The following is a 23,912-nucleotide window of genomic DNA, read 5'->3' on the forward strand; positions in this document are numbered from 1 at the left end:
TAGGACTAAGTTAATCATCAGAGTTCTTGGAATCAAGCAGTCATCCAGCCTTTGCTAAGCGGTGAGTAAACACAGATTTAAATTCTTGGGGGCAAAGTTTGGGTCTCTCCAAGGTCTGGCTACCCATGCTGACCCCATGGCAACCACCGTGCCAACAAGCTCTGCGGAAGTAGGAACATCAACAAGACAGGAGGCCACTGGCAGATGACCTCCCTGGAAAAGCAAACAGCCCGAGGGCAAGAAGGTACTGGCTCCCAGCCAGCGGGAGGCTGTTCTGGAGAGCCCTGCAGAGCAGGGTCTAGTAGGGAAAGAGGACTTGATTGCACTGGGGGGACAGAGAAGGGAAAGAGCAGGAAGGGAAAGGGAAAAAGCCTCCTGCTGGGAGTGAGAACCAGAAGGCTGTATTCTGAGTTGATAAGCTGAGGGTGGGTGACCTCGATGAAGGCAATGTAGGCCACCATTAGGCCACAACCCTCGGGTGATCTGAAGGAGGTCTAAAACATCCCTTGTGCCGTGAAACTTGCATTCGCTCTTGTATGCTTATTTGGATGAGTGTCTACTGGTACAGTTTGACAGCATCATTTAAAATGAAAATATTCACAATGCCTATGATACAGCTACTTACTTAGACCAGGACATTCAGACATGGACACATAGGTGTGCACACACACATACCTTGTCATGGACTATTAATCAGATTTTAAAAGAAAAGAATCAGGTTGCTCTTTATGCAATGGCATACAAAAGTATCTAGGGCCATGTTAAGGGAAAAAACAGGTTGCATAACTGCATGGTAGGCTCTCATTTAAAAAAAAAAATTATATATTGCAGAAAAATGTAAACACCTTATATGTTGGCCTGTGTATCACAAGAAATTAGAAAAACACTTTATTGAGATATCATGGACAAATGAGCGGTACGTAAATGCAAACTAATGACTTTACAGGAGCTGTTGATAGTAGTTATTTGGGGCTTAGATCAGAAAACTGGGGTTCTAAGGCGGGATACTTTTAACTTGATACTCCTAGATGTTAAAAACCAAAATTCATTCTCCGAGTAGATTTAACGATCAAATTTGCTTTCTTCAATGATGCATGAAATCAGGCAGCATCCTGTCCAGGAAGCAGAGCAGGGTTCTGAGGAGCTGTATAAATCAGAAGAATTTTATAGGCAGAAACAGGGTAAGATAATTTGCAAAAGAAAGGGCCCATGTGACAGATTACTTCATAGGTTCTGACCAGAAAATTCCCAACTGGCTGGTTAAGACTGTTTCTGGGGGAGGTTGAAACTGCAGTTAGGTGAGATATTAAGCCCTGGTTTGAAGACTTGGCCTAGCAGAAGTGACTCCATTTTGGTTTTCTTTTTAACACCTGTATGGTATAGTTTTTTACATGAGCACATATTATTTAGCCTGATGGTTTTGGTGACCACATTTTGTAAACTAAACAGAACACAAGTTTGAGGAATATGTGTTCTCATGGGGACAATGGAACAGAATATTTGCAATTGAGATCATCTCAGAAAATGAAACACTCAATCCTTTCCTTCTGTCTCCCTTATCTGGCCTGACAGCCCCAGCCCTGTAAATTGCCTCTCTTGTTTAAATCTAGAGGCAACACAGGGTGTGGCAAGAACATTGCACCTAGAGTCACTGGCTCTTGGAATGCCTGCCAGGGCCTACTGAGCCAGCATTCCGGGCCCCACTCTGACTTACTGTGGGCTCTGAGACTTTTGTTCCCCTGTAAGACAGGGTAGCAATACTTGCTTTGCCTCATCACACAGATATGAAGATGAAATGAAACAGTGCCTTTGAAGGTACCTGTGACGAGGAGGGGAGGAACCCTATATACAAATTTAAGGTGTTATAAATCATCGTCAGAGGCTTATCCAAGGTCACAGAGTTCAGTTCCTTGCATACAGCAGGTATGGAGTAAATTAAATGGATAATCTTTCTCAAAAGATATATTTTGGGGTAATAGTAAGTTGGTCCTGGGAATAAAATCACTTTTGGAAAAGTAGGATGAACCGGTGCATAAAGGATGAGACCACCAACTGCAGAATGTCTTCCAAAAAGTTGATTAATGTAGTGTAGAAAAAATTGGGGGAAACCCAAATCCAGTTAGTATCCAAATGTACTGTGTGCCTGCTAATGCCAGGTACAGGGCTAAACTCTTTACTTACTCCTCACAGCAACCTTATGGTGTCTACTTTACAGAGGAAGACTGGAAGGAACAGAGAAGTAATTTGCCCAAGGTCCTGGCACTTAAGTGGTAGAGCCAGGATTCCAATTTCAGATGGTCTGATCCCACAGCCATGTGCTGAACTCTTAGCTAAAAAGGCAGGAAACAGGATTTAATAGAGAGAAAGGTGGTGGTTTCTCAACCTCCCACTAAAAAAGAATGTGTTCACATACTGTTTCTAAAATTACCTGGTAACAAGAATCATTATTCTTCCATAATTGCTTCTCAAACTGTAATGTGCATATGAATCACATGGGGACCTGTTAAAATGCAGATTCTTACTCAGTAGGTCTGGGTGGGGCCTGAAACTATGCAAGCTTTCCCCCTGCTGGTCAACAGCCCACACTCTGGGGAGCAGGGGTAAGAAGAAAATCCATTTTCATTTCCTTCCCATGGGAAATGAAAATGAATTTTCCCTCTGAAAGTGAAGAAATTGGATATTGTTCAGAACCTCAGTCTCCCCTGTGGCAATTTCCTACAGCTGAAACCCCACACATCTGAATGTCTGGGCCTGCAAAGCTGAGGTGCAGGCCCAGGCTCTGATCACTCCCCCAAATGAGCTTTTTCTCCGGCTTCACCCACTAAGTCTGGTGGCGCTCCTCTTGGAGAGCTTTCTCTTGCTAAGGGATAAGAGTGAGGGGCCCTGAGCCAGTGGGAGGATCCTATGGAGAGAGCAGGAGGCCCTATAGTGGGGGTAGGTAGGGGGACCAGTTGCCAGCAGTCTCTTATGCTCTGGAAATGTCTGCTGAGAGGAGGACCATAAGCTATCGTGAAGATGAGCCGTGGGGCCAGGTACAGTAGTGGGAGGTCCGGTTGAGGGTGGAAGGTTGACTTAGTCTATCTTGTTGACCCACTAGCTGCATAGCTATTTGTTGAATGCTTGCATGCATGAAGGGAAAACTAGGAAAAGCATGGAGAAGGAGCCCTGAAGCCATTACCGTCTACCTTGCCCTGGAGATGGTTGAGCGGTGACTCACATCCTGCTACCCACTGACTTTCTCAGCCTAGACTACATGTCCTGGGGTATGGTGGTGTGAGCTGACCCTTCCCTTTTCTGCCACAGGATTATACACAGTTCTGAGCTTTGAGCACGTGGCCTTTCTCCTCTGCTTTCTTGATAATGTTGGGGAGGAAGAATTTTCCTTGATGCTTCAAGGTTCTTTTAGCTGGTGGACTAATCAGTCAGTCTGGGAAAATGAGGTCTATGTGATTCTGAACTAAGGAGAAGGGATATGGGTCTGAGATTTCAAAGGAAAAGGACAGGAGTAAACGTTTGGTAAACAAATGCTTGCTGGGCCACACAGAAACAATGGGGCATGGAGAGGAATTTGAATATACTTGGCCATATCCCTCCCTGTCTACCATACATTGCAATTACAATATAGTTCTCAACCCTTCTGCAACAGTTCCTCCAACTAAATTCTTTTTATGCAGATATGGGGGGGCAGTGTGTGTGCGGGGTTAAAGTATCTTCCCCAGTCTTCTGGGCCTTAATTGTTTTCAGCTCTGAAATAATCTGCATGCCACAATGGCACATCTTGGGGAGGCCTGCCCTTGTTCCCTAGGATAAGAACTGAGAAATCTGGGTCTTGGAGAAAATGGAGTCCCAGTGCAGGTCTCCAGAGAGGTCTTTCTGAAGAAGTATTCAGGAACTGATTCAGAACTGTTCAGGGCTGTCCTGAAGCTGGCTCAAAGGAGAACTAGAGACTGGTTTCAAGTGGGACTGTCTTAAGAGCTTCTGCCCCCTGCCTGGGCCCTTTGCCACATCATGCCCCAGTGTGTGAACACAAAACCAAAGGGAAGAGACACACGATGGGCAGTCAGGGAGGAGGCACAGAAATCTGGAGAGGGTGCACCAGTTCCCCACTCCTCTGTTGGCAGAGGAATGGACCAACCCAATTGCCTGGCACAACCCAAATCCAGCTCTTCACTGTTGTGGGACACTAAACTGAGACCACCTTCAGCCAGCTTAGTCTGCACATCAGAGCTTAGCTCTCTGGGTGCTGAAAGTGCCCCCCCTTTCTGCTCAAACTTTCTCTGGACCTTGTGGGGGCAGAGCCACAGGCAGTGGGTGCTCAGTCTTGTTTGATGGAGAGTGAGGAAATGTTTGAAGACAGAGGCCAGCCACACCCAGAACAGGTGGGAAAGTGGTGGTGGTCATGGTAACGAGTAGTCCTAACTTGGAACATGTGAATAGAGGAAAGCTAGGCGGCATACTAGGGCCCACCAAAAGGACAGAGTATTGATGATTTCATTGACTCTGGGAGACTCAAAACAGCCACCTTTGGAAACTTTCTAACTCTGTGCCATCTATTAATTAAAACCAAATTAAAAGCTAAAAACATATATATCACCACATCTGTTCTTTGCTGTCCAAACTCCTGCTCAAGGACATAAGATAAGCAAGAATGTTTGCCCTTCCCCTTCATACCCTTCGGTACCAAGATGCATACTGACCCCACCCACCCTTTTTTAACATTGCATATTTATGTAAATGTATACCCCTTTTGAAATTCTGTCTTTCTTGCCTATCTCCCTAAGGATATAAAAATCTTTGTATGACTTGGACTCCTTGAAATATTTCTCCTATGCATGGGAAGTAATGTTTCCAGGCTTGTTAAGTCCTCAGCCAGGCTCAAATAAAACTCTGCCTGTATTTCAAGGTGTCTTAAATGAATTTTTCATTGGCAAACATTATTTTAAACCTATTGTCTGTAAGAATTGACTACAGATGGGTGCAAGCCAGATTTCCTTTACCGAGCAGTCTTAAGAGAACAGAGTTTTCAGTAACTCTAAGGCACGGTCAGGCCACTGTATCAACTCTATTTCTGGGTAGAACATGTGCTCTGATTTCCTGCCTCTTCTTTGGGGAAACTGGGGACAATCTTGGAGTCAAGTCTCTTGGAAATGCTCTTTTCTATTCCAACAGGCTTTGAGGTGACTTAAAATACAGGCTGTCAAAGCAACAGAATTAATAAAAATAAGAGGAAAGCAGGGGGAAGTAAATGTGTTAAGTGCAAGTAAGAGTTAACACCTAAGGGCACCAATTTGCCTTTGCACTTACTGACAGCCAGGAAAGTGCCCACAAAGCTGAAGTTTGTTAGGTTCTTCGCTGGTTTAATTGTTACTTCATTCCCTGTGCCTCATCTTCTTCATCTGTAAAATAAGATAAAAGTATGTCAACAGAGGTTTACTGAGAGCGTCCCATGAGATAATGCATGCAGTACACCTGACACGGTGCCGAGCACACGGGCAACATCCAACTGCATGGCAGGTTGATTGTCTTCCTTGTCTACCTGATGGTGGCCAAGTGGAGGGGAGGGGTGGGTAGCCAGGAGGAGGCTCTCCTTTACTCAAAGGCTCTTACCTTCTCTTCCTGGCATGTTTGTCCCCCTGCTGCCATCTGTGTCCTATTGGCCAGCCTCTGAAATCACCTCTGTCCTGCTATGGCTCCACACTGTGCCCATACCCTGGGCAGTGTCCCCTCCTCAAAGCAGACTATTTCCAAGACGCTAACCCCTTACTCTTAGAAGTGACCTTGGTTGCAACGTCTTGACTGCAAGCCTCCCTGTGCTCAAAAAGGGCAGTAACTGATACGTCTCCAGCTTCTGTTCCATGTTTGCAGGTCTGCAGGGGCTGGTGGTTCTGCCTTCTCAGCTCTCAGCAGCTGACCTCCCTCCACTGAGTGAGTGGAGATGGTCATCTCTAGGAAACCTCCAAAGCCCAGGACTGGGCTCACAGACTGCACCAGGAGGTCTTCTTCCATCTCCTCTGGGGCGAGGTGAGTAACTTTGGGCTCATGGGCTCTGTGGCAGGGACTCATCACAGGTCCAGTGGGCAGCTGGGGTCTGGCCAGGCCCAGGCCTCTTACTCCTAGGCCAGTGAGCCCATCTCATGCCCTGTGCCACATGCCCCTCCCCCTCTGGCAGCAGGCCCATTTTGTGTGGCCCCTTGTTTTCTCTGAGCAGTGGGAGAAGTCTGAGACCATGTAGTCCAGATGGCAGCTCTGACACCTGGCACACCCTTGATCTGAAACATGGGTGATGCACAGCCAGCCTTCAGCCAGTAGCTGGATAAAGGAGGTAAGAGCACTGAGATAGAGACAGCAGTTGTTACACCCTTTAGAGGGCTTTACCTACACTGAGTCCCCACAGCAGCCCTCTTGAATAGGGCCTCTCCATCTCACCTTCACAGATGAGGAATTCAAGACAGAGAATTTCCTGTCCGTGGTTCCAAGACTAATAAGCAGCAGAGCAGGGTGTCTTGCTTTACGTTCGGTATGTAACCACCAGACCAAATGCTTCACAAAGATCCTAAATCGTGTGCACCAACACCTGACTTACAAAGAAACGTTCTCCTTTACACTGTCCTCTTTCCCACATTCAGCGACCCCATGCCATCTGCATATGAACTGGATGTTCTCCTGTGCCCTTTCTCTCCATTTCCAAGGCATTATAACTTCCCTCCACAGAGCCCTGCCTCCTCCTCTATGGGAGGATTAAGGCTGCCGATCAAGGTCAAGTACTAAGGCCTGTGCCACACTAGTCCTCTCTCCCTAGGTGTGGCAGCCAGGACCCACCCCAGTTCCCACCTCACCCTTATAGCCTGTGTGGCAGAGGGAGCTTGAGAGGTGTCTCACGAAGGAAGACCCGGACCATTCTAGAGCCGGAAGACGTTGCCAGAATTCATTTCAACGCACAGGGAATCCCTTTGAATCCCATCTCAGCACTGTCACGCCTGGTAAACCCACCGCAGTGGGCCTGGACTATGCCCTCTCCCCTTGGTGGCTATTCACCAGGACTGCCCCAGCGCCTCCCAGTCTGTCCAGCAAATGTCTGCTAACTTAGAAGGCCAATACCCCAGACCAGCAAAAGTATGCCCCGGGACAGAATGAGAAAAACACTTACAGGAAAAAGTTCTAACCAATTTCCTTACAAATAACTGCTTTGAAAATTACTGTTTTAAATGGCAGAACACTAAGACCCTTTAACGGATCTTTCACTCAGTATTTTTGTAATCTTGAAATGAAGTAAAGGTGGGAGGGAGGAGTACATTTTAAGATGCCAGAATTACATCAGAATTGCACTAGGGGTCAGTGCTCCAGGACGTGCCCTTTCTCTTTCAGACCTGACCTTGGGACCTGAAGCTTTGTAAATTACTCACAGAACTCCAACTGATGTTCTAGGTAGGTCAGAGGATACTTGGGGAGGTTAAGCCTCCATAGATGTCCTAGACATAGCAGTGATTTACCACTTGTTTATGCTATTCAGTGCCCCCTGCAAGAGACGGAAGAGAGTTAGGAGGGCTCCAGAACATTCTAAGCCTGGTAAATACTTCTGGTTTAAGTTCAGTCTCACTTTAGGCCCGTCAATTACCATAACCTTAGTCTCCCGAGGCATGATTGGCTAGTTTTGATCTTAAGCTGCAAAATGAAATGCCCCTAATATAGAGGGCAAATCTCAATAATGCCAAAGCTACATTACATACAGTGTAAGGGGCCGGAAATCAATCTTTACCTCAAAATAATTGGAAAGCTTCTGGGATGCAAAGAGAACATCCCCTTACACACTTTTCTACACCCCAAAACGGGCGTATTTACGGAAAGAGCAAAACGGAAATTGGCGTTCACGCCACATCTGCCTTTTAGTCATCCTCACAGACGGTTACTCGTGTAATTCCCGCCGCAAGGTGGGTGCTGTTAGCATCTCACCTTCCGTGAGCTCGGAGCCCGGACGCAGTGGGACTTGCTCATGGTGACACACTGCGGCAAGTGGGGGTCAGTGTCTCCCGCGCCACAGTCTCGCGAAGGGCCTGCAATCGTCCAGTGGCTCTGCACCACAACCTGGTGCTCGTGACTCCCCAGCCCGTCTTCACCCAAGGGCACGACTGCGGAGCAAAGCGACCACGTGAGGCCACTCCCTCCCCCGCGAGAGAAGGTGCCCGTCTGGCCCACAGCAAGTCTCGGGCGCGACAGCGGCCGGCTGGGCCTGGAGTCGCAAGTGCCGGCCGCCCCCGGCGGACTCGAGCGGGAGGGCCCTCGGGAAGCGGTAGGTACCAGAGCGCTGGAGTGAGGCTTGAGACGCGCCTGCAACGCGAAACGCGGCCCGCGAGGGACGGACAGGGGGTGACCTTGGTCGCGGCCTCTGTGACCCAGCGTGGCCATCTCCGGCGGCAGAAAGAGGGTCCTCCGCCGCCTGCGGCAACCGGGTGGCGGACCCCGAGAGCGCAAAGACCCCGGGCGCGGCTGCGAGGAGGGGGCTGGGCTGTGGGGGAAGGGGAGGGCTGAGGGGGAGCGCCCCGGCTGCGGAAGAGGGGACCGGGCTGCGGAGAGGGAGAGGTGGCGGGTCGCGAGGAGCGCGCCGGGCTGCGGGCAGGGCACCGAGCTGCGGAGAGGAAGAGGGGGCGGGTAGCGAGGAGCTCGCCGGGCTGCGGGGAGGGCGCGCTGAGAGGAGGGTGGGCTGCGAGGAGCGGGAGGGCTGAGGGGAGCGCGCTGGCTGCGGAGAGGGGACCGGGTTGAGGGGAAGGGCGGGCTGCAGGGAGGGGGCCGTGTTGCGGGGAGGAGGCGGGCTATGGGGAGTGGGCCAGGCTGCGGGGTGAGCGCCAGCTGCCGGGAGGGGTGGGGGGGCTGGTCGTCCCCACGTGGACGCGCGCCCGTCTGGGGGAGTGGCCACTGGCCGCGGGGCCAATTAGCGCGGCGGCCCGGCTCACCAGGCTGGGCGCGCGGACGGGCGGGTTGCGTCAGCGGGGCGGAACTCCGGGGCCGACGCGAGGCGCGGCGGGTCACGAGGGTCGCGACGGGCTATAAGTAGCGGCCGGGCGTACACCGCCAAAGTGATGGCTGCCGGCGTGCCCTGCCAGCGTTCCTTCGGCTGCTGAGGCACAGCCCCGCCAAGCCTTCCCGGGAACCTCCGCCTCGGGCCGCCTGCTCGCCGGCCCCAGGCGCGTGCGTCGGTGGCGCAGCCGGGACCTCCAGACTGCCGTCCGGCTCCTCGTTTCCTCTGGTGAGTGGGCGTCGCCGTGGAAAGGCTTTCTCCTTGGGCTAGGCGCGGCCGGGCTGGCCGGAGCAGGCGGCGCGGCGGGGCCCTGGTTGTGTCGGTCTCTCGCCCGCCCCCCCCGACCCCGCGCGCGGGCCTTTTTGGCGGTCCTCTGGCGGCGCGCGCGGGAGCAGCCCATTTCCGGTTCCGCGCTAGGGCGCGCGGCCTGGGAGGGCCTCGCGCCACGTGCCGTGCTGCCTTGCGGGCCCGCTCGGGGCGGGGGCAGGGGCGGCCGCGGCGGGCGGGGGTCCGGGCCGCGTCGGCTCAGGGTAGGGACCGTCGGCGGCGGGCCCGGAGCGCGTTGCCATTGTTGTTCTCTCTCCCGTCAGGATGAACCGGCGTCCTTGCTCTTCCAAGCCATGGAATTCTGCCCCGCTCCTTTAGACCCCCAGAGCCAGAGGGACCCGAGACCGCAGATGCCCCTACACAGCGTATAGCATTAACTCACCAGCTTGGTTTCTCTGCCCTAGTTTACAGTATTTAATTTTACGTAATATATATTATTTATTATAGCGTGCTCGATACCTCATTCTCTGTTTACACACCTTGAAAGCTCCCAGTAAGCCCCTTAAAGTTACAGACCACTGCTTCGGAGGATGGCGACCACCGTGGCGACGCTACTGAGCAGTGCCCTGAGCACTGCTCCCACCCCCTCACCGGCGGACTACCTGTGGATGCTGGTGCTGGGCTTCGTCATTGCCTTCGTCCTGGCCTTCTCTGTCGGGGCCAATGACGTGGCCAATTCGTTCGGCACGGCTGTGGGCTCTGGCGTAGTGACCCTGAAGCAAGCCTGCATATTGGCCAGCATCTTTGAAACCGTGGGTTCTGTCCTGCTCGGGGCCAAAGTGAGCGAAACCATCAGGAAGGGCTTGATTGACGTGGACATGTACAACTCTACCCAGGAGTTGATGGCAGGCTCCGTCAGTGCGATGTTTGGTAAGTACTTTGCCTCTTAGCGGTGGGTGAGCAAGTTCCTTCGCAGGCAGGCATTCTTGGGACCTGCTGTCCAGTTTGAGCTGTGTACATAATGGAATCTTGCCATTCACTTAATGAAACTTGACTGTTTTTCAGGCTCTGCTGTGTGGCAACTAGTGGCTTCATTTTTGAAGCTTCCCATTTCTGGAACCCACTGCATTGTTGGTGCAACCATTGGCTTCTGCCTTGTGGCAAAGGGGCAGAAGGGTGTAAAGTGGTCTGAACTGATAAAAATCGGTATGTTTAATCCTAAATGGCTTCTTAATTTTTATTGTCATTGTTACCATAGTGTTATATATGGGAGAAGAGATGTGAAATGAAGGGTCAGATGAAAGTTTTGAAGATAGGATATTAAAATTTAAAGTGTCTTGGTTCCTGATTTTCACTAGTTAACATTTTTCTTAATGTGTTCTATTCCAGTGATGTCTTGGTTCGTCTCTCCGCTGCTTTCTGGTATTATGTCTGGAATTTTGTTCTTCCTTGTTCGTGCATTCATTCTCCGCAAGGTAATCTCTCTCTTCCCACATTTATGACCCTTAATGGGTCACACTCATTGTTATCTAAGTTAATAGCATTCTTGCCAGTGGGACTGATGTGTAGGTATGTGTCCTTGGAAAGTCAAAAAAATTTACTCATGTTCTGTAAAACTCTAGTATGTTGTTGAGTTTTTTGAAAGAAGCAAGTTCCCAATACCCAAGAAAGCATTCAGGAAGAAAACATTGAATGAGTACCAAGAAACAGAAGAGAACAGGAGTGAAAAATAAGGAAATTTATTTAGGTTGGCTTTGTCTAGTTGTATGTGGATTACTTTATCAAAATCACGAGCATAGGCAGATCAGTTTGAATTGTAAGCTTGGGGTTTCAACAGGTCAGTGCCCCCTGTAGCTTTTTCTTAGCTGCCAGTTAAATGGAGTAGTTTGGGTTCCTACATAGTTCTATAGTGCTGATCATCATAACCATTTTATAAGCTTCTAGGTGGGGGCTGTACCTCTCTCACAGTGACTTGATTCTTACTTCTTAGAATAGGGTAAAAGAACTGAGCATGGTAGTTTTTGTTTTGTTGTTTTTCTTGGTGAAAAAGAAAAAACATTCCAGACAGCCATTTAATTTACTGACCATTTGAAAATCCCTTTGAGGGGGCCCGACAGCCTTTTTTTTAAATCAAGAAGTCTGATCCTGGCTCCAGAACAAATGTAGATGATACAGGATGTTGTCACTGGATTGAATTACCATAAGAATACATGCATTTTTCTCAGGAAACAAAGTTGTCCTTTTTCTAAGGTGAATGGCTCTTGATGGTCCATTGTAATTTCTTAAAAATGCTCCTCAACTAAAAATCTGAATGAAAGGGAGATGGGTAGCTTAAACCACTTGTTTAGCCTGGTTCTAAGTTTCACTGGAGACGGTTCATGCCTTTTCTCTATATTCTGTTACTGCTGAAGTGAGTTACTAACCACTGTTTCCCATGTACTTAGTCTGGAAAAATATAGCAGTTTAATACTTTGAAAACTTGAAACATCTATAGCTTGGTATAATTTGACAGTAAATAGTTCATTGACACAAACTAGAAGTTTGATGTTTTCCTAGTAAGCGTATGTCATGAGCACCTACTCTTTTCAGAACTGTATCACGTGATAATAAGTTGCTTAAATGTGAATCTTAACGTGTAGTCAGAGACCAGGTTTTAGTGTTCTTATTAGGCCCATATAACTTTCTCCTTACCAGAGAACCAGGAGAGTTGATAGGATCCTCTGTTATGGATGCCTGCTTTATAAAGGTTTGCACTGGGGCTTTGTTGATTATGGGGAAACGCATTGTTCTGATTCTGGAGAGGCATTGTGTGTCTCAGGACAAAACTAGTCTTCTTCCTCAGAATGGTGGTGTTCTGAGGTACAAAGAAGTATGTTCTGGTTTCCAGAACCTTTCATTTGAGGAGCGCATGGCTAGGTAATTTTACCCCCAGTTACTGAGAGCTTAAGTTAGATATATATTAACTTCTTAACAGTATGTTCCTTATGTGGGTATGAGGTGGGCATGGTCAAGAATGATTGGAATCATGTTGAAAGCCATATTGACTTGAAGGTCTTCCCTTATCTCCGAACCCCGCTCGCCTCCTTCCCTGACACACATACTCCTTTGTCCAATCTGTCAATAACAGATGAGTTCTTAGGTGGTGAGTGTGAATGAATTTCTGGTTGCTGTTAGGTTTTAAATCTCAAGAAAACATCCTTAGACTGGTAACCTTTGGGGGTCCTTGGCTTTTACAATCCAAAATCCAATTATTTAACCATTGAGACACTTTCTAACTTAAGATTCTGTTTTGGAAATTAACATTAATGTTGCTTTAAAATTTTTTCTTTTTGACTGTTCCAAGGGTGTTGGGTAGTCTAGGAGGAAAAAGCAGAATGGAGGGTGAGGTACTTCTGTAAAGGACTGGGGCAGTAAACAAGGAATAGGAGTTTTCCTGTTGAGACTTAAATTCTAGTCAGAGAAAATGGGTTGGTCGTTCAGCATTCTCCCTTCTGTTGGGAATAAAACTGAATCTATCTAGGACATCTTTTCAAACTCAAAGGAATCTTTCTCAAGACAAACGCTTACTGAACATCCGATATGTAAAAAACATGAGCTATTCTGTTGCAAATAGGAAGTGTGAAGACCTGCTTTCCCATTCCACATAACTGGGTGATGAGATATTTACATTACTTAAGTTTTAAGCATCTGTGTGTTAGATGGGTCATAACTAGTATTAAAATTTCTTGAGATTGTTAGTCTTGGTTACCTCTTGGGAGTGACTAAGGAGGGATCTGGAGGGACAGACTGTTCATATTGGTGTTTTACCTTTTCCTAAATGTCTATGAACTTTGACTCCTTTTAAACCTGAGTCTGTGTTTCATACTAAAGTATTACTGTTCATTCCCTACCCTATTCCCAGCCTACCTCAGGGAATATATAATTGGGCTATACAGAAAAATATGTAGGTTACTAATGCAGTTCTAACCAACCAATTACAGTTTGATTTGATACTGTATTACCAAATAGTATTTGAGTTTTTGAGTTCAGTGTTTTCCTGTAGATTAATACACATTAATCTGTTATATGGGAAGTCCCCCATAATGTCTATGGAACCCTAAAGGGTTTTGTTTTGGTTCTATTTGGGGGAGTTGTTTTTAGGTTTCTTGGAAATTTTTTTTAAAATTGTGGATAGTTATTAGAAAATGCACGTATAGCTCAGGTTTATAACCTTACTGACTGCCTTTGGCATGTGATCCATGTTGAGTTACTCAGGGATGCTTAACAGATCCAAGATTCTGTAGGCTATTTCTACTTTGGTTATTTATCTGTAGAGTCTTTTTTTTTTTAACTGGATAGGAGAACTAAAATTGAGAGTGGTTTTCAATGAGGGCCTGTCTCTCCTGATTTGGAATGGCACCTTTACGCGTTCTTCTGTTTCATTGATCTGAAACCACTACCTCTTCCTGATGAATTGATTTTCTTGTCAGAAGCTTTAGAATCTCTTGGGCCTTTGCTTCTGTCTCTTCTTCCCTAACAGTTTCCATTGGATTGTACTCAAGATAGCATTTAACGTTTAGGCTAACATCTCTAAAGTTTAACCTTTCTGTGTATTTGTATCTGTGTTCCCCTAAGTGTTTCTGAGTTCAGTGTTTTCCTGTAGATTAATATACATTTGTTATAAGTGGAACTCTTCTTGTTTCCATTCTGGAAATTTTTGCCTTGGGGGCCTTTACCGTTCTTGACTGCTCTATCTTGAAGATTCTGCCCATCAGCTAGCCAGGTGGCTTGCTCCTTCTCTACCCTGAGGTATGTATGTATGTATGTATATATATATGTATATATATATATATATATATACACGGCTTGTTGACTCACCCACATTTGTGTCTTTGCTCCAATTTACTCACACCCGCCTCCCCCTCCCACTGCAAACTAAGATGTGCCCTTCCTTCTATCACTGCTCTCTTACTCTTTATTTTTTTTCAAAGTGTTCATCACTACTTGGCATTATTTTGTACTAAAATGCAAATAGTTCTGTGAGGGTAGGAACTTGGTTTCATTCACTCCCATATTTCAGTGGCCAGAATAGTGTTGGCACAGTCCTTGGGATGAGTGGGTGACCTAGTGTACAGTTGATTTTTATCTTAGCACTTTGGTAAGTACCTGATTATGGCATGTTTATCAGATGTCTAGATAAGACAGTTGCAGTTGCATTCTGTTGTATGTTTTTATTTTTAAGAAATCTTTGCAGGTATAATGTCAGCTAAGAAAATGTTCTAACATCTCATGGTCTGTTCCTTGGTACCTTTTATAAATGTATATTACATTTTCAGGTGTATGCTCATATTTACACCTGGATGTACCAGGTCCCTTAGAAAAACACAGGCGCTGAAAAAGACTGCTGGGGATGTCACTGGTCACTGGCATAGGAAGCCTTGTTACAAATAGCCAAACAATAGCAAAGCCAAACACAACTTGAATTCAGGTAGATGTGGAAAACGAGATCAGCTTTGGTAGGGAGAGTTCCAGGAGCAAATCTAGGAAAGGGCCTTGGGAACTACTGTGGAGATAGTTACTTCACACTGTTAATTCATGAACCTGTCCTTTGACAAGGTTCTATGGAGATGGGTTCCTTCAGCAGCTTCTAAGGTTCTGGTTTTAATCATGTTTTACAGGCAGATCCAGTTCCCAATGGTTTGCAAGCTTTGCCAGTGTTCTATGCCTGCACAATTGGAATAAACCTCTTTTCCATCATGTATAGTGGAGCACCGTGTAAGTCCATATCAAAATATTTAAATGTTAATTTAAAGTTGCTTATAAAACTTGCATTAAATGCCCAATTTACCCCTTTTTGCTTTACAGGGCTGAAATCTCCTAGAAGGTGGCTGGCCTGCGCCCATTTCAGAAGGCTGCAGGCTAGTGTATGCTGAGTTAACCTAGATAGTTTTTCAACCAGAGGCCTGCTCAGATTCTAAATCACTACCGACCTTTACTCTTTAGTCTTCACAGGATCCACCGTTAATATGATCTCCCTCCCTTTCTCCTATTTATGCTAAAAATACTGGAATTGATACCTCAACTACTGACTGTTGAAGAGTCATTAGTTATATTTGTCTTCAATAAGCAGTCATGTAGGACTGGTTATTCTTAATTTTCTCTCCCAAACGGTGGACTTCTGTTTTAAGTACTAAACTTAATCCCCTGAATCCAGTTGAATGAGAAGAGTTGGGATTTTTAACACCTGGTCTGAGTGCTCTTGGAAGAAGAACTCATGCAGCTAAGAGGAAAATAATTTGTGAGAATGTAAAGATGGCAATGCTGATTCCTTTTATGTCGGGACTAAGGCCGAGCATGGATTAAATTATGGCACGTTAATTTAACAACTGAGAAACACGGGTAACTTGTATGTTGCCAGGCAGGGCGGTACAGGCCTTGATCAGTATTGCTGTCTAGGTTCATTGGGCTTAGTGGTTGTGGACCACCAAGTTGGTGGCTTTCAGCCTTTTGACTTGACCCACTGGAGGGAAGTACATTGTTGACTGTGTACACATGCTGCCCAGGATACACATGCACCTAGAAAGGAGAGAGGGAGAGAGAGCTGGAGGAGTATCTTGAAGCTACTTATATAGCTTTTTTTCATTGTGGCCTGTTAAATTGATTTCATATCTGACTAATGGATTGTAACTTGCTTCTTAAACCTCAGTGAGTAAGGCCCAAAATGGAGTTAGCTAAGTATTTTTTTAACCTTGTTTTTATTCTTGGAATAATCAGGAAAGAAAATAGACCACTTCATGAGACTGTTGATCTTCCTTAGGGGATCCCAGACTCTACCAAATGGTGCAGGTGAAGAAATGCTTCATACTGCATTTCCATTCTGTTTTAAATTGGGTTTTTCATGCTGTGCTAAAGTCTCCCATGAGGCTGTAAGCCACCAATGTTTTATGTGGTAGCAGCAAAGCTCATAGTTCAGTGTAATTAGAAACTTAAATTTTCAGTCATTTTTGAAAAGGGAATTCATTATTTTTGTTCAGTTTTGTGGATCGTTTATAAGAAAAACCAGTGTTATTTCCCCTTTTTGACTTGGAACATGGGCAAATTTAAATTGTGATATTGATTGATTAAATTTAATGTATATTTTAGTTTGTGTGACTAATTACATGATTAAAATAGAAATTAAAATGAAAGACAGTCACTGTAGAACTTTTGTTTTGAGGGGACCTCAATTTAAAATACTAATTATTTTGGGGGGCAATAGAATTTCCACTTAATATGTAATTTAAGTCCTAATAAACAAAAGCAAAACAACCACAAGTAACTAGGCTATTGTTGGATAAAGTAGATGATGATAACATCTTTCAGGCTTACAGTCCTCTGTAGTACCTCTCTTCTGTTACTAATATAGGCTCTAGTGGCTTGGAGCCTGCTGGCATTTAAGTGACAAGCAGATGATGACTAATAATGGTCCCTGAGCCCTGTGAAAAGTAGTCAAGTCTCTTCAAGGAAGGACTTGTTAGTGAAATTACCACTAACCTGTTTTCTTTTTGTGAAAGACAGCCCTTTGAACTATTCTTATCTTTTGGTAGATAACATCCCTGTTTCCTGTTTCTTAGTTTGACAGTGCCTCCTAAGAGAGAATCTTGTCAAAGGATTTTACTGGAGGCTGGTTCAGTGGCTGTGATAACTTCCACAGAGAATTTTATCAGTACGACAGAGGTGACTATGGGGGCACCTACCTTTTTTAACATTAAAACCCGTAGCTGCAAATGTAAAGTGGCAGCTACTAGCTAGAGGCTCTGAGTGGAACACTTCCATTTTTTCATAGCTAGTTGCAGCTCTTCCAAGTAGAGTAATCCGTACTATTTTCTAAAGCAAAGGGAAAAGCTAATTTGTGAAGAAGCTTGGGAAACTTCAATCTAGCAGGTGTTTAAAGTGGGCCAGGCTGGTGGGTTTCAGATGACCTTTGGATTTTTCTTTCAGATTTGCATAGCCATTAGTACAGTAAACTCCGTGGCCCTAAGGCTTGCACAGCTGTAAAGGGTGATGGGCTGGCCTGGGGAACCTCCGAGTCCCCAGAGGAGGGTTTACACATTATTGCAGGGGGCTGTTGCCCTGGGGTTTTCAAGATGCACCATTTTATCTCCTAGTGCTGGGCTTTGACAAACTTCCTCTGTGGGGCACCATCCTCATCTCGGTGGGATGTGCAGTTTTCTGTGCCCTTATCGTCTGGTTCTTTGTATGTCCCAGGATGAAGAGAAAAATTGAACGTAAGTAACAAATTGTAGCAGAACGTTTTAACTCATAATGCGCTTATTACTTTCTGTGTGACACCTGTAAAAAAAGCACTATTTGGATTGGCTAAGTCAGGCTTAAATGGAAGTTTGAGGATATGGGTTGTCCAAAGTATGTTCATACTGACTTCAAATAACCTGAGACCTAGTCGTAAGGGATATTTGATACATGCTTGCTAGACAAGCTGGGTGTTTAATCTCTTTTTTTGCTTGACCCCGAGAAGTTACTATGACATGGTAGATAAAGAGAAGCTGTGGCCTACATTAATTGGAAAGTATGAGGATACCTTAATGAAAAAAGGGATAGGGATAAAATTTAACAGTGGGGACATTAACTACTTGAGTGTATAAGTTCAGATTCAGACATGTACAGCCAAGTCTAATGTATGTATCTGATTTTAGATTTGATTAATTTTCAGAATTACAGCACATTCTAGAGGTAAACATTTTCAAGTGTCATTTGTGTCAGTCATTTACGTCATTACACATTAGATTACAATGTAATTAAATACAGAATAAACTTTGGTTAGGATCAGGCTTACTTAAATCTTAATAATCCTTTCCTTACTGACTGAGATGTCTTGAAATCATCTTTCTACCCTTTTCATGTGTGTGATTTGTTAGTTAAAGGCTGCACTTTGGAAGTGGAGGGATGCGCAGACTGCAGTGATGTGGAATGTGCTGCATCATGCAGCTGCACTGAGGATGCCCTGAGACACTCGGCTGTTCAGGCTTTTGGGCTGCTGAGCGTACAGTACGAATGAGGCCTTCAAGACTTCTGACCTCATTTTTCTCTCTGGGAGAAGATGAGACAAGTCTTGCTAAGAATGTTTTATATCCTAGTCTGAAGCTGGACTGATGCCTGAATGAATATGTAAACATACTGTAGGGCATTGGTACTATAGGCAGAATATACTCACTTCTGCCTGTTCATGGCATTTAGAACTATAAGGTCCATCTCCTTGTGTTGTAGAGGTGGAAATTAGAGTTGTGATCTTCTGTTGATTGTATTGAACTGGGTTGTTGCCTGAACTCATAGATTGAAATTTGGGGCATTCCTTTTTTAAAAGAACATAAACTAGGTGTAGTCCAAAGTGTATTTTCATTCACCTGTCAGCCACATGCTTGAGCTACCTTCCACTACACAATGGGTTAGCAGTGAGCTAAGAATGTTTTTTACATTTGTAAATAACAAGAATACATAGCAGAGCCCACAGAGCCTACAGTACTTTGCTATCTGGCACTTTACCGGAAAGATTTGTGCTGATTTCCTCCCACATGAAAGATAGGAGGTAGGGCAAATAAAGCAGATGGGGAAATTGTGTTGAATTTACCCTGAAGTTTACTTTTATTTTTTTGAGGAGGGGAAAGGAGAGATGAGCAACAAGTTAGTTTGGTCAAAACCAAATTAAAAAGACCCTTTTTTCTAGGAGAAATAAAGTCTAGTCCTTCCGAAAGCCCCTTAATGGAAAAAAAGAACAGCTTGAAAGAAGACCATGAAGAAACAAAGTTGTCTCTGAGTGATGTTGAGACCAGGAACCCTGTTTCGGAGGGAGGGTCTGCCACTGTGCCCCTGCGGGCTGTGGTGGAGGAGAGGACAGTCTCATTCAAACTGGGAGACTTGGAGGAGGCTCCGGAGCGAGAGCGGCTTCCCAGCGTGGACCTGAAAGAGGAAACCAGTGTAGACAGTGCCATGAATGGTGAGCGAGATTTCCTCTGGTGGGAGTAGTTTGACTTTGTTATGTGGGCTGGCAAGGAGGCTTATTGTTTGGACTTGATTGAAGGTCACCTTTTTGGTCTTTGCCAGGTGCAGTGCAGTTGCCTAATGGGAACCTTGTTCAGTTCAGTCAAGCCGTCAGCAACCAGATGAGCTCCAGTGGCCACTATCAGTATCACACCGTGCATAAGGATTCTGGCTTATACAAAGAGCTGCTCCATAAATTACATCTTGCTAAGGTGGGGGATTGCATGGGAGACTCTGGCGACAAACCCTTGAGGCGTAATAATAGCTATACTTCTTATACCATGGCCATTTGTGGCATGCCTCTGGATTCATTCCGTGCCAAAGAAGGTGAACAGAAAGGTGAAGAAATGGAGAAGCTGACATGGCCCAATGCAGACAGCAAGAAACGAATCCGAATGGACAGTTACACCAGCTATTGTAATGCTGTGTCTGACATTCACTCAGCGTCTGAGATGGACATGAATGTCAAGGTAGAGGTGGGTCTGGGTGACAGAAAAGGAAGTAGCAGCTCTCTGGAAGAATGGTGTGACCAGGATAAGCCGGAAGTGTCTCTCCTCTTCCAGTTCCTGCAGATCCTCACAGCCTGCTTTGGGTCATTCGCCCACGGTGGCAATGACGTCAGGTCAGTTGACTTAAAATTTTAGTGTTGCTTATTCTATTTTGAATACCGCCTTACCCTTTTTATAAGTCTGTGTGTGTGTGTGTGTGGCCTGTTGTACTCTTACCACCCATGGGACATGAATAATCACAGTAAATGAAGTAATAGCAGCTGTTGACTTTAGTACATTTTTTCTTTGGGTTACAAAGAATATTTTTAACTTTTGTTCCTGTAGAAGAAGTCTTTTTGTCTACTGAGATGGAATCTAGTTCTTTGGTAGTGAATTTCGGGGTGTAAGGTTAAAAACTTCAAATCACTGCACTATGGAATGGATTTGTAGGTCATTAGACTTAGTTCTGTGGTTTATAAACTATTTAATTGGAACCCAGGAATTGCTTTAGGCTACCTCTAAGAAGGCAGTCCACCAGGTGCATGGCATTCCCTTCTGAGAACACCTGTCATTTTCTTGTGTATATTGGGGTTCCTTTTATTTCTTTTGAAAGCTTGGCTTGCTAAACGAGCTTGAAAGCTCTGCTTTAGACAGTCTAGTAAGTCACTTGGCATATCACATCTTGCCAAGTTCCAGATGTGCGTGAAAAGTCATCTCTGCCCTCTTTCTCCTTTCAGCAATGCCATCGGTCCTCTGGTTGCATTGTATCTGGTTTATGAAACGGGAGATGTTTCTTCAAAAGTAGCAACACCGATTTGGCTTCTGCTCTATGGTGGTGTTGGTATCTGCATTGGTCTGTGGGTTTGGGGAAGGAGAGTTATCCAGACAATGGGGAAAGATCTGACACCAATCACACCCTCTAGGTAAGTTGGTGAAGCAGGTCTTTGAGAACATAATGCTCATTTTCTTAATATACATGGTGCTGTGTAGAGCTGTCCCATAAATCACTCTTGCAATAACCAAGTTTGTATAAGTTACTTTGTTATTCTCGTTGGTTTGAATTTTGATTTTACTAATTGTCTAATCCTTAAACATGATTCGGTCAAATATTTATCTGCCTAGCTCCAGTGGTCTCATAACATAATTTTTCTGAGAAAGATCTATGTGCTGAGTGAACAGCTGTATTATACTTGGTCTTTATACTTGGGAGCTAAGACATATTTACCAAATTCTTCAAAATAGAAATGCAAGCATTAATAGTGGGCTTCTTGAAAAACCTTAAAACTTCAAACAAGCAGCAGGCAAAGAGGAGTCCTGTGGCCTGATTTACAGTAGATTTCAGGAGTTAGAGTACATTAAACATGTCAGTGGAGGTTTTGTCATTTAATAGAGCACAATAAGATTGTGTTAACTTTGTGGTAGTGTTAGCTTTTAAAAAATCAAATTCTGTTCCTGATAGTCTTTTTGTGTTTTCAGTGGCTTCAGTATTGAACTGGCATCTGCCCTCACTGTGGTAATTGCATCAAATATTGGCCTTCCCATCAGTACAACACATTGTAAGGTAAGTGTAATGTACTCTTTTAGATAGTTTTAGTAATAGGTAGGCATTTGTTGTTTTTTACTTTTCTGATATTTGATTTAGAAAGTTTTATGCACTTGGAGTCTTGAAGAGTTCACAGTGATGCTAGTCTTTTATATAGAGCTGGCAAGTCTGTGAGGCTTGCTAGGCTGTTGGAGGGTAGTTTATTCATAGGAAGTGCATATTTAGAGCCTCTCAGGAGTGAAGTATTGAGAAACTTAATAAATCCTGAGGTCGCTTGATGACCGTATTACTAGGAAAAGGAAGAAACTGGCTTCCTGTAACGCAGCTTACATTAGTTCCTCATGGAGCCTGTGAGTCATACTTTTTCTTTTCCAGGATCTCTCTCCAGGTGCTTGGCTACTGGGTCTAATATCCATTTCCCTCTGGAATGATTTTTGGAAAAACTAAAACTCAAAATGATTATTTATTAGTGTGATTCATTATTAAAAGCAGTTCATTAAATTCTAGTAGCTCAGAAGGGTAAAAGTGTTCTTTTCCTATATTTTACCACAAATAACAGATTTAATAATTGGATTTTTATTTTGCCTTCATCTTCCCATGAGTGATTTTCTGAACCTGTTATAAAACAGCTTTCATGGAATCAGTCTCGTCAGCGATCTGGGGCTCCTTACCTTCATAATGTATAAGATTATGTGTCTACCAGAATACCACCTGCATCTTAGTGACCAGTTTCCGTGATCTGTTTTTCTCCTAGGTGGGCTCTGTTGTGTCCGTTGGCTGGCTCCGATCCAAAAAGGCTGTTGATTGGCGACTCTTTCGTAACATTTTCATGGCCTGGTTTGTCACAGTTCCCATTTCTGGCGTTATCAGTGCTGCTATTATGGCGATCTTCAAATATGTCATCCTCAGAGTGTGAAGCTGTTTGAGATTAAAGTGTGCATCCATGTGTGGTACCACTGGATGGTCCTACTCCTTTGAAGAATGATTGCAGTGTTACAGAAGACTGACAAGTGTTTTTAAAGTTTTGGAGCTGTGGGAGGGAAGTGTTACTTGTGCTATAATTGCTTTCTTGCTAAATATGACTTGTCTCAAAATTAGCCGTGTAAAATAGCCAGGTTTCCACTGGTTCCCTTTCAGGTCCCCTTTCTGGGCTGTGAATTCCTGTACATACTTCTCTACTTTTTGTATCAGGCTTCAATTTCATTTTGTTTTAATGTTGTCTCTGAAGAGATCTTGTGATTTTTTTTTTTAAGACCCATTCAGAGCCATTGACAGCGTGCTCTGCTTTTGGTGGTTTCACCAGCCTCTGCCCTAACACGCACAGGAACCTAACAGCAAAAGTCATTAACTGAAGCTTCCCTTGTAGTCTCTTGGAGAAATAATCACTTGTACCCTGCCCTCCTGTTGGTAGTGGCAGGTTCTATTGACATATGTGGGAACTTCTTACAGAGACTAGGTTCTTTGGACACTGAAAATTAAGTTTGTAGTAACTTCTTTGCAGGCAGTTCACTGACTATTATTGCTAAGAAGTAGAAAGAAAAAGCCTTCTGGCAGTCTTGGTTATTTCTTTAAGATTTATGGCAGTGTGGGATGGATAAATGAAGTGGAATAAGAGTAAAATGGGACAGCCTTCCATGTTCATCTGTCTACCTCTTACCTGAATAAAAAGCCTACAGTTTTTAGAAAATTTTGTTCTCCTGGTTTTTGTTCATATATGAAGCACTTGGGCTCCCAGCAGCCTTATGCCATTCTCAAGGAGAGTGAATATCTTACATGAGAACTATTACCCACCCTCCCCACTCCTCTGTTAGGTTTCTTGTGATGCCAGGGTATGTGTGACATTATCTATAGGGACTGTTGGAACAGTTTTATGTTTTTCCTTTGATAGCACAACACAGACGTGTTCATGTTAGCCCATAGAGATTTAGTATTTATTTTTTTAATAGCTACAAGGTTTTCCTCTTTGGATTATTTTATTTTACCAGACCCCTATTTAGATTGTCTTAGCTTTGTTATGACAATGCTGAAATGAATGGGGTTGTGTGTGTGTGTAGCTCAACTTCATTTAAAAATCCACATTGAGTTTTTAGATCTTGGCCCATTAACTCTTTTACCCTTGGTCAGAATAGTTAATGAAAAGTGCATTGCTTTGCAAACTAGAATGATGGTTCCTGTGGCAAGAATTAGTTTTAGGAAGATGTTTTTTAGAAGCTGCACAGTAATGAGGATAAAGCTGTGCCTGCCTGACCTGTGCCTGAGAGACCACTGGTTGGGTATATACCATAGAGTTGCTCAATAAATGTTCAGGGACTGTACTAAGCTTTTTACATACATATAATTCTCAAGGCCTTTTGCAGTAGCTTTTATCCTTACTCTACAGATGATGAAACAACAGGCCTGGAGAACTTCTGTATCTTCCCCAGTATGGTGTGTTGGTAGAGAGTGGACATCAGTTGTAGCCTGTGGAGCAGGCTGCAAGTACCCTTGTTAACTATTTGAGAAGGGAGGGCAGGGGTTGTGGTAAAGAGGAAGCTGGCATTAAGTCAGTAGACAGTAGAGACCCTCTGAATTTTGGCTTCCTTTCCTG

General features: G+C 44.7%; 2 protein-coding genes across 4 annotated transcripts; one reads left to right on the forward strand and one right to left on the reverse strand.

Annotated features, from left to right (window-relative positions):
- Positions 1 to 853: 853 nt before the first annotated feature.
- LOC108401297 (uncharacterized) lies at positions 854 to 9,413 on the reverse strand. Its single transcript, XM_073215640.1, has 6 exons — positions 9,041 to 9,413; positions 8,296 to 8,895; positions 7,951 to 8,126; positions 7,404 to 7,516; positions 5,305 to 5,396; positions 854 to 1,144 (listed from the first exon to the last, which is right to left on the reverse strand). Exons 1-4 carry the CDS (start codon positions 9,411 to 9,413, stop codon positions 7,487 to 7,489), a joined length of 1,179 nt encoding a protein of 392 aa, XP_073071741.1. The 3' UTR covers positions 854 to 1,144; positions 5,305 to 5,396; positions 7,404 to 7,486.
- SLC20A1 (solute carrier family 20 member 1) lies at positions 8,139 to 23,012 on the forward strand. Of its 3 annotated transcripts, XM_017667157.3 has the most exons (12): positions 8,154 to 8,287; positions 9,099 to 9,241; positions 9,604 to 10,210; positions 10,346 to 10,486; positions 10,670 to 10,755; positions 14,938 to 15,034; positions 17,407 to 17,526; positions 18,981 to 19,250; positions 19,358 to 19,916; positions 20,520 to 20,705; positions 21,259 to 21,343; positions 22,080 to 23,012. In XM_017667157.3, exons 3-12 carry the CDS (start codon positions 9,871 to 9,873, stop codon positions 22,239 to 22,241), a joined length of 2,046 nt encoding a protein of 681 aa, XP_017522646.2. In that variant the 5' UTR covers positions 8,154 to 8,287; positions 9,099 to 9,241; positions 9,604 to 9,870; the 3' UTR covers positions 22,242 to 23,012. The 3 variants fall into 3 exon arrangements, with proteins under 3 accessions (XP_017522647.2, XP_017522646.2, XP_036858042.2); XM_017667158.3 differs by lacking the exon at positions 9,099 to 9,241 and having other exon boundaries at positions 8,139 to 8,287; XM_037002147.2 differs by lacking the exon at positions 8,154 to 8,287 and having other exon boundaries at positions 8,959 to 9,241.
- The last annotated feature ends 900 nt before the right edge of the window (positions 23,013 to 23,912 follow it).

The sequence above is a fragment of the Manis javanica genome, chromosome 1 (genome assembly GCF_040802235.1).
Source record: "Manis javanica isolate MJ-LG chromosome 1, MJ_LKY, whole genome shotgun sequence".
Lineage (NCBI taxonomy): Eukaryota > Metazoa > Chordata > Mammalia > Pholidota > Manidae > Manis > Manis javanica.

Bases quoted from the DNA above. Each gene is read 5' to 3' on its own strand.
- SLC20A1 (XM_017667158.3), top strand. From the start codon at position 9,871: ATGGCGACCACCGTGGCGACGCTACTGAGCAGTGCCCTGAGCACTGCT. The intron at 17,527-18,980 runs GTAAGTAACAAA...CCTTTTTTCTAG, and splicing joins GATGAAGAGAAAAATTGAAC to GAGAAATAAAGTCTAGTCCT. The intron at 19,917-20,519 runs GTCAGTTGACTT...TTCTCCTTTCAG, and splicing joins CACGGTGGCAATGACGTCAG to CAATGCCATCGGTCCTCTGG.
- LOC108401297 (XM_073215640.1), bottom strand. From the start codon at position 9,413: ATGGGCTGCTCCCGCGCGCGCCGCCAGAGGACCGCCAAAAAGGCCCGC. The intron at 8,127-8,295 runs GTACCTACCGCT...TTTGCTCCGCAG, and splicing joins AGCCTCACTCCAGCGCTCTG to TCGTGCCCTTGGGTGAAGAC. The intron at 7,517-7,950 runs GTGAGATGCTAA...CGTCTCTTGCAG, and splicing joins GGGCTCCGAGCTCACGGAAG to GGGGCACTGAATAGCATAAA.